Source organism: Misgurnus anguillicaudatus, chromosome 2 (assembly GCF_027580225.2).
Source record: "Misgurnus anguillicaudatus chromosome 2, ASM2758022v2, whole genome shotgun sequence".
Taxonomy (NCBI): domain Eukaryota; kingdom Metazoa; phylum Chordata; class Actinopteri; order Cypriniformes; family Cobitidae; genus Misgurnus; species Misgurnus anguillicaudatus.
Genome location: NC_073338.2, coordinates 24181154 through 24191303, shown reverse-complemented (window position 1 = coordinate 24191303; position 10150 = coordinate 24181154). Strand labels below are relative to the sequence as shown.

The 10150-nt window shown below is 35.2% G+C and overlaps 1 protein-coding gene across 1 annotated transcript; it reads right to left on the bottom strand.

Annotated features, from left to right (window-relative positions):
- Positions 1-636: 636 nt before the first annotated feature.
- cahz (carbonic anhydrase) lies at positions 637-8354 on the bottom strand. The gene is made up of 7 exons (XM_055202064.2): positions 7578-8354; positions 7026-7223; positions 6097-6215; positions 5653-5745; positions 5504-5566; positions 5240-5395; positions 637-2072 (listed from the first exon to the last, which is right to left on the bottom strand). Exons 1-7 carry the CDS (start codon positions 7609-7611, stop codon positions 1953-1955), a joined length of 783 nt encoding a protein of 260 aa, XP_055058039.2. The 5' UTR covers positions 7612-8354; the 3' UTR covers positions 637-1952.
- Positions 8355-10150: the final 1796 nt, after the last annotated feature.

Below are 10150 nucleotides of genomic sequence, written 5' to 3'. Positions count from 1 at the left end.
ATCAGAAAAGCATGTGCATTGTCATTGTCGCCTTCATATTGCTGCTTCCCATATTTAAGATATTCATGACAACGTATAACCAGGACAGTAGTCAAAGTGAGCAGCCAACAAGAGATGCATAAGTAAGGCTGGACACAAACAAAAAGCATTGGCCATGTGTTAATGAGAGGCTGACCAGCACTCAAAACTTTGCTCATCTATGGTGAAGTGCCAAGTTTTAAGATAAAGGACTCTCTGAGCCTCTGTGACAGTATCTCTGGGTAATGACCTCATTATTTCACCATGATAACAGACCACACAGTGGACACAAATCATAGTGGCTGGCAGATATTGAATCTTGAAGCCTCAATAGTCAGGATTTTATTACTACACAGAATCTGTTGTTATCCCAAAATGCTATTGGATTACAGGTGCTAGCTACTCCAGGTTACGGTCTATACATTTAGAGGATGACTACCACTACTGGATTTGGGCTGTATACTTGTTCATATAAGAATAAAGAGGATGGAACATGTGAAACATCCTATGATTGAAGTTACAATTCAATCGTATATTAAAGTCAACATTAACATCATTTTCTGTAAAACAGTGAAAAAAATATTGTGCTGTGGAAAGGAAACGATCACAGGCAGTATGTTGTTGGTTAAAATATATATATTTATTTATTGCTCATACAATTCCTATCACATGACTAATTTGCAGACTTTGTTATTCGTATGCATTACTAGTCATTAAACTTCTGATTATTAAAAATATAGGCTTATATCATCATACAAACAGCAAGACATCATTCATACAACATTCTTAGAAAACATTACAACTTTATTCCCTTTAAATTCATTTAAATATTTAAATCGCCTTCTAGATAACACATATCGACAGTAAGATCATTTTGCTATTAAACATAATGATGTCACTGTCATTTTGTGTTTCCTGAAAGGTATTTTATACATTTACTCAACACAAATGATAAATATACCCATCACCATAAACCCAGATGGAACAATTATGTCAAAAATGTCCCACAATGCATTTCCTATTGAATAATCTATAATATGTGCTATAATAAATCTTCAAAGCAGGACTGATATACCTGACTGATATAAAGGACTGGATTAAAATGATCACCTGTGATCAGAATTAGATAAATGTTAGATGTTAGAAAAGTAATCTGACACGATCCTGAGAGATTTTTCTATTGCAGTTAAATGCGCATTAATGATCACTGTTTCCGAGACGTTCAAGAAATCAGAATAAACTTTTAGGCAAAATTATACTTTTCATGTCGTCTGACTGTTAATTTAAATTTAAAAACTATAGAGACATTTTCTTAAAAATATATAATATTTTACAAAATAATAATAATACACAGTAGTGTCTGTTTTCATCTTTCAAATATCCCAAGAACTTTATAACCAACTTTCTTGTTTTTTTATTCTACATTATCTTATTGTAAAGGGCCTGAGATCATGTGGTCCATGTGACCCTGTACCACAAAACCAGTCATAAGGGTCATTTTTTTAATAATCTGAAAGCTGGATAAATAAGCTTTCCATTGATGTATAATTATGTATAATAGAACAATATTTGGCCGAAATCCAACAATTTGAAAATCTAGAATCTGAACAAATGTTTTGCAATTGCATCAAAATCAAATTTTGATATATTTACAGCAGGAAATTTACAAAATATCTTCATGGAACATGATCTTTACATAATATCCTAATGATTTTTGGCATAAAAGAAGAATTTATCATTTTGACCCACACAATGTATTTTTGGCTTTTGCTACAAATATACCTGTGCTACTTATGACAGGTTTGTGGTCCAGGGTCACAAACACTATAAAGTTTCAGATTTCCACTGGGAATGTTAATGAATAGTAGCCAGAAACAGGAACGTCGTGATTAATGCACAGGCATGCAGGGGGTGAGGTGGCGGGGTTGTGCTATTTACTTGAAGGACGCGCGGACTTTGCGTCCCTTGAGAGGTTGTGGTGGTCTATAATTGTCAACCATGCAGCAAGGTGCTTCTTCTTCATCCGTGAACAACAGGCTACGGAACTTAGCCATCTAAAGAGAAACAGACGGACAGTTTTATTTTTGAATGCACTGTTTAGTTTGTTGTTGGCAGCAGTGCTGAGTCTTATTACAGCCTATGTTTACTATATTTATCTCCATGTTCATTCATAGTGCAATCCCTGTACAGCCGTTTGAACAGTCTGACTAACCGCTGAAGATAAAAATACTCTCCAGAGACTTCCAGCACTGCCTACATCATAGAAGGGTGATGAATAGGAACCAAAGCAATGACAGCTAGGGCTGGGAGTAGAGAATAAAAAAAAAAGAACGATCTGTGGTTTCACAAAAGGCTCTTGAACGTCTGCAGTGTATCTGACTTCAGCCTTGTGAACTGTTTTTTTTTTACCTTGACTTGTGAAATGACTCTTATAAACCAGTTTCTTTGTAATTAATCCGTTAAGATGATAAATGAGTCTTAGATAAGTCTTAAACATCTCACTAACGTACTCAATATATCAGTAGTAAAAATAACATCGGACTTGCATGTATACTAGAAATAAACCAACAACTGTTTGTGAGATCGAAATTACTTGACTGGTTGTTCATACAGTATGTCAGCTACAGTACTATAACATACAAAAAGAGTGTTGTTTAAAGGGCCCATGGCATGAAAATCTGACTTTTTCCATGTTTAAGTGCTATGGGGGTTCCCCAGTGCTTATATCAACCTAGAAAATGTGAAAAAGATCAACCCAGTAACTTAGTTTTGGTAAACCATTCTCTACAAGCACATAAAAAATAGGTCGTTGAAATTTGGCTGTCCTTATGATGTCATAAGGAGCTCTTATTATAATAAGTCCTCCCCTTAATCTGCACTATCCAACCACGGCACTGCCATTTAGTGCAGAGAAAAGCACAATTGAGTTTTAATTGCAACAAACCACCAATTATTAATGGTTTGAATTTCATCAGCTCATTTTGCATTTTAAAGAACACACCCAAAACGGCACATTTTTGCACACACCTACAAAGTGGCAAGTTTAACATGCTATAATAAATTATTTATATGGTATTTTGAGCTAAAACTTTACATATGTGCTCTGGGGACACCAACGTTTTAATTGACATCTTAAAAAACTCTTGTGCCATGGCCCCTTTAATAAACTGTCATATTATAACAATAATGTTGCAAAAAATGGCATTTGTTTTCGTTCAGTCAAATCTATGACAGCTGCACCCAATGATTTTGTGATCACTGAAGCACCTTAACGCTGCGTTTTTAAATGTTAGATTATGATGGAACGTGATTGTTTTAAAGCTCACATATTTTAATTTCAATTTAATTTTTTTATTTTTTTCAAATTCAATTTTTTTATTTCACAGTTTTTAATTTCAATTTTATTGCGACTTTATTATACTAAGCGGTGGTTTCCCAGACAGGGATTAGCTTAAGCCTGGACTAGACCTTAGTTTAATTAGGAAATATAACTAGTTTTAACAAACATGCCTTACTAAAACATTACTAGGGTGCATTTTTAGGCAAAACAAAGGGCACTGTTGTATTTTAAGATATGTCAGTGCAAGTTGTTTTCAGTTTGGACAGCTCTTACATTTACTTTAGTCTAGGACTAGTCTAATCCCTGTCCGGGAAACTGCCCCTGTGTGTTTGAATAGAGCCACATTACCGCTTTTGGACATTTAAAAAAAATGTGATTTTACTTGCATGAAAGTTGCACGAAATATACAAAAAAGTAATGCGAGTTACTTTTCAGTTCAATTAATTTAATTAAAAAAATTTACTGAATTAAACTGAACTTATACCACGGACCTGTTGAATGCTTAATCCTGATTGGCTGAGAAATGTTCCATAAGTGTTGATTATTTTTCTGTAAACCGCACACCCAACTTGTCAAATGTCTTAAAAATAGGCATCAGAGCGATGTTTGTGGTAACTGTGGTATAAGAGGAATAATTAACTCTGGTCCCGCGGTGTTGGGTGAGCATTATTTTTTTATAATTCAATGGCCCGTCGTCAATTATTCCTAAATTTGCAGTTTCTGAATGCAGATTTTCTTTGTCATAAAAACACCTGCAAAGCCTGAAAGAGATCAAGCCTCAGCCAAGTAAAAAAAGTAACGCAAAAGTAACTTAAAAGTAATGTAAGCATTACTTTCCATGAGAAGTAACTAAGTAACGCAATTAGTTACTTTTTTGGGGAGTAACATAATATTGTAATGCATTACTTTTAAAAGTAACTTTCCACCACATTGGTAGTAACCATTGTATAAAATCAATAAAGGTATATGCTGCATCGTGAAAAAGTCCAAAATGAAAGGCTTTTTGTAAGGCATGAGTTATTTCATAGCCTCTCGTACTTTACTGCTTGTTATATAAATACAATATAGCATCAATGGAGTTTAAATGTCAGGACCAATTATTTTGGTGATTTCGTGTTAATAGAGTGGTTAGACAGCCTGAATCATTTATTAGAGATAGTGAAACAAGAACCAGAATCGATTCGCATACAGTAATTACACCACTTCTGTTTCTGCTTTGAAAGCACATTAAAAAACTACACCGTATCTAGTTCATGTGAGCTATGGGAAAAGGAGCATAGTGCGTAATAGCGTAACACTATGTAGTCTGTTCTCATCTGACCACTTATTAAAATGAGAAGTGAAAAATGCATCTCTATGCATAGAATACTTCCATTATGTTGCCTTATGATGATAAATTCCCGTTTTCTTCAGAAAAATTTACATAAACAATAACAGGCCAATACAAAAAATGAACAGCAATACAGATCTTAGTTTATTCCTTCACAAACTATATGTGTGGGTGTTGTCTTCTATCTTAAAGCCACAAGCCTACCTTAAATATGATACGGGTACTCAAGCAAGCAATAAGGCTTAAGATAATGTAATCTAGTTAAAGCAGAGACCAATAGTGGATCGACCCTCCCAGTTTCATAGTAGAAGTGACGTAAAACCTAATTTGTGCCATTATACTAAGCAGTTAACTCATCAACTCTTTGAGTGTTAAATGTCCTCTTTTATAACAATGACTGATTGGATATAATCAGTTCCACACGCCGCCGATTGGTAAATAGATGTGCTTTTTTTCACAATAAAATACATTTGAGAGCTCTTTACAGAGCTTGTAATAATACACAGCACCCACTCTTAAAAATGATGGGTATTAAATGCATAATTAAATACCTGTACAGGGCTAACACTGATGGGATCTTTCAGAACAATCCAGGTGACGCTCTCCAAAAGAGGGGGTGTGGTCAGAGACCCATCATAAGTCCAGTAATCCAAAGAAGCAGGCAGCAAGGTTTTAGGATCAAAGTTTTCAAATGTAGTCTGGTTGCCCTGTGAAGTAAAAAGATACATTTACTAAAGACTTCCAGCAAAGGGCTGAAATTAATACAGCAATAATTAAAAACAACAAGAGAGACAAGCAAGCTAGAATATGAATACCTTTGCTTGGATGTCATCGAGGGCATCAAGAACTTTCTGAAGACTCGGATTGGCAGAACCGATCTAGTAAACAGACCCACACAAAATATCTGTTATTTCAAATCACGATTCTGTGCAATTCATTAAATGCATTTGGCAGAAATCCTAACCTTCAGAAAAACTCCAACCACTGCAAGGCCATCAGGCTGTGACGCGGCTTCTGCGAAGTTTGGGTACTTTGTGTTCCAGTGAACAAGATGAAGCTTTTGAAAGAAACAGACATGATAAGAAATGTGATACATTAGCTTCTCACAGCACATTGAAATACACTGTAAAAAAGTCCTTGTTGCACTTAAATTTTAAGTTTAAACAACTTAAAATTGATGACCTACTTTATTTACTAGTGAAGAGTTGCTATAATTTTAAATTTAAGTTCATTAAACTTAAAAAATGTAAGTACAAGGATTTTTTTTACATTGAGGATGATTATAAATTGCATACATACAGAACATACAGTCCTGTATGAATAATCCCAGACTGAATTGAATTTTTTTTTCAGGAAGCAAATACTCTATCCCACAACAGACAGGCAGAGAGAGAGAGATACTCATTACCTCACAGGGGAACCTGGTACCAGCAATAGTGTGCTCTGAGCCCTTGTCATCACTGGATCCCCAGTGGAAATGAAACTGTCTCAGCCTGTATGTTCCAGTAATAGGGCCTCCAGTCAGAGCTATACAGCACACACACACACACACACAATTTTAATCATTCAGTTTTAATAACAGCAATAAATTAACTCATTTGCAATTCATTACAAAAACCTTCTTGATTCAATAAATAAAGCGATAAAGCAAATCAGGTCACATTAACATTTTTCCCACATTGTCCGTCAAATCATTTACTTCCCATTTTTTTAGACTGCTGATGCAATTTGCTATTGGGCAATGTTAACTACTTAAACATTTCTGTCTAAAGTGCAGTCTCTTCCAAGCTTGTGCGAGTCCTCTTTTAGAATTGCAATTAAAATTCAGAACATGGTTCTCTCATTGACCAGCCTCGGCCCACAACATTGATATGTGCCTCTATTCTTTCTCCCATAATAGAATGCATTAGCATTGAAGTACACAGGGCTTTAAATGGCCACTGGCAGATGAAGGAAATCACATTCACTACTCACATTTCAGCAGGAATAAGGAAAAAAGTGAGACTGAGCTGTACATCAGCATGACTCTCTATGGTAGCCTACACATTTCTCACATACTCCGCTTAAGACATAGTTCATTTTAGTAAATTATCATGCGCATAGCCTGATTTACATTGAATGTGCAAAAGGAGAATACTAATAAGAACTTGCACAAGCAAAAAGCACATATTAGCCTTAAAACCAATAAGCAAAAATCAATGTTTAAAAGCTAATGCATATATGAAATAAACTGACTATAGATATTCCTATGCATTCTGTCTAGTAACTCAAAAAAAAAAAATCTTAATAAAAGTGTCAAATTTAACATCTATGCTACATGCAATGCAGTGTGATAACTTGAGCTGTCATCATCATCAGCGAAATCCACTTGAAATGAATGGCCATTATTGAGGATGCTCTGAGCCGCAGCAGGATCGTACTTCAGTCTAATTCTCTTCAGAGAAGGGTCATGTTGTGCTTGGGTGGGTACGATATCAATGGGAGATTGCCTGGGTCCGTTTGCAATGGGAAAGCTTTCCTCCCACGTTTCTGGCCCTGTAATGACAGAGTAAAAGATAAAAAGGAAAACGTTCTGTACCTTGACCAAAAAAAAAAAAAACGTGTTTACATTGAGCTGTACAAATTCAAGGTCAGCAAATGTAGATTGCTACCATTAATCTTATTTAGACTATTATTGTGACTTTTTGTATTAGTTGGTTTCTTGTATGGTGTAATAAAAGTTTTCCATACAGAAAACAATAATAAATCACAATAATAAACCATTTCTGCATGTGTTTTGAGTACTGTATATAAATGTATCAGAACAGCTTTCAGCTAGACTTTAGTAATCATTCTAAACAATTATTAATGACAAATAGATGTATTTATCATTGGTAAAATTACTCTTACCATCATGTGCACCATAACCCCAGGAATGAGACATGATTATTTGTGTTTTTAGATATCCTCCTTGTAAGAGATCCGGATGCTGAGGAACAGTAAACTGCCAGTTCTTTCAAACTATGTCACCCTTTATATAGATCCCCTGCCGGTACCTATCTCAACCCAGTGGGTTTGGCCACATGATCTCTTCAAAGCTCCAGTAGTACAGGAGGAGTCATTTAGAGGACATTCAAAAGCGTGTACCTACTATTCATTTCAGTTGCTCATAGCGCTGCTCGGGTTTGTGATGCGATTCAGAGATGCTCAAGCGTGGGATGATGAACGGATGGGACGCGGACATTTCGGAAAACATGAACTGATCCTGATCCGTATATACTTTCCTCAAGCTAAAGCCCTTACGCTTTTCGGTGCATCTAATAACAAGCCATTCGTCGTTTTTCTTGACACATCAGACCGACGTCCTTCATCCTGGCGGAGATTCATCTTCTTTTGACCTTCATTCTAATGCGATGCTATGTATTGAAGCGCAGGTTGAGAATACCGATATGATCCGTAGTTTACTCACTCAATTTGTATTGAATGATATTTTTTAGGATGTTGTAGTATGCATTATTTTATAGAAGATAATAGCTGTTCTGTTTTGTCGCCTGTACATCTTCTGTCACGCGTTTGGTGAATTTTCTGATCGACGCTCTTTTTAAAGGGACTACTGCGTTACGCATAAGACGCAACTGCTGTCCAAAGCGACTTAAAGGCATTCAAGTTATAGCCTAGAGTTTATCAGTATGTGTGTTTCCTGTATTGAAAAACACTTGACCTTTGAGCTGCTAACACCACAATACCAGCTGAGCAGTAAATGTCACAGCATTGCAGCATTATATAATGTATTGTCAAAACTGAGCGCAGAATGCGCTTTGCTTGAACTTACTAAATGTGCGTTTTTTCTGTTGTTGAATTGCCTGCTTTGCTTGAAAAATGTCTAGACAACACTTGTTGATGGTTAATCAGACTTTGATGTCGATGTACAGTTAATGATTTTACGACTATCAGAAAATAGGTTTTTACCTGTAAGGTATTATTATAGAGCCTGATGTACAAATATGCACCTTTTAGGTACAAATGTTTACTTTTTGAAAGGTTACCGCCCCAGTTACAGCTTGTACATTTTCTGATAGCTCAGAAATGTTTCAATATGTCATGGATAAACGGACTAAGCCTTGGATTAAGTGTCAGAAAACCTTGTTTGAATGTGTTGAATACCAAAAGCAATTGCATAAATTCAACCAGGGGTTCTCAATCATTTTTTGCGGCCAGAAAAAAATATAAGGACCCCCTTAAAATTCTTCAGTTAGGCTACTAAGGATATTCTTACCTAAATAATATTTTTACACTTGTTTCATCGTGATAAAAAACACATTTTTTCCTGAATCATGTTAATTCAACTTGTGTGTTTTTAACAGGGTTGTATTCTTCAAATTATTTTTGGACTCAACAGTTTTTAAATTATCTTAAAATTAACAGTAGCAAGACTGACAAGGTTTAGATGGTCCCATATTTAACTAGCCTATATCATTGTTAATAATACAACACAATTATTTAATTCATAACAAATTATTTAATGGATTGCATGTCTAAGCAATGAGCACCACCAGGGGTCCCCGGAGCCCACTTTGAGAACCCCTGAAATAAACAGATGAATGTTGTAACAATACATCGTTTGACCTCGTTGTAATGTTCAGCTGCTGTCATCTGCTGGCTGCACTGAGAAACAACAATTTAGTGCGAGCAAAAGATTCGCTTTTACTAGTTGGGTTTTATCAGACCTTGAATAATTAAGACCAAGGAACTAAGAAATGTTTCTTTCATGTTTTAATTTTAATGAATTTAATGTGCATAATTTACTGATTTGAATTTTCTGATGTTTGTCACTCAGGGTTCGGATTTTTATTTAAATAGAAATAAAATTTAAGCAAAAAAGTGAAACAGGATTTAACGAGGGTTGCTTTCATTCATCATGCAGCAGGTGGATAACGTATCGTCTTCTCACCATCAAAATATACAACTGGTACACAACCATATGTGTAGATGATCATTCCAACCACTAGGTGCCATAACAGCTTCAAGTTATTTCTAACTAAACTTAATCTTTTTATAACCTTAGAGGATACCACTGTCCGTAGGTTTAAAAGGTTTAAAAATGTCATTTTTCTGTCACTAGGAAGGTATCCTCAAAGGTCAATTGAAATATTCTATCGCATTATACCCCAAGGGCCTATTGTTTACCTTTAAGGATCAATTTTGTACTATTTAAAAGTTAGAGGTACCTTTAAAGGTACACATTAGATCCTTAAGGTACAGTAATACCCATAAAGGTACAACATTGTATTATGTTTAAAGGGATAGTTCACTTTAAAATGAAAATTCTGTCATCATTTACTCATCCTCATGTTGTTCTAAACCTGTATGAATTTCTCTTTTTTTTTTAATGAACACAAAAGAAGGCATTTTGACAAATGATGATAAACACACAACAGAGAGTGACCATAGACTTCCATAGTAAGAATAAAAAATATGATAGA

What these genes read in the sequence shown, in the direction of transcription:
- cahz (XM_055202064.2), bottom strand. Translation starts at nt 7,611, where the DNA reads ATGTCTCATTCCTGGGGTTATGGTGCACATGATG. An exon ending in TGATGATGATGACAGCTCAA is followed by an intron (nt 6,216 to 7,025) that starts GTTATCACACTG and finishes TGTGCTGTATAG; the next exon opens with CTCTGACTGGAGGCCCTATT. An exon ending in TGGTTGGAGTTTTTCTGAAG is followed by an intron (nt 5,567 to 5,652) that starts GTTAGGATTTCT and finishes TCTGTTTACTAG; the next exon opens with ATCGGTTCTGCCAATCCGAG.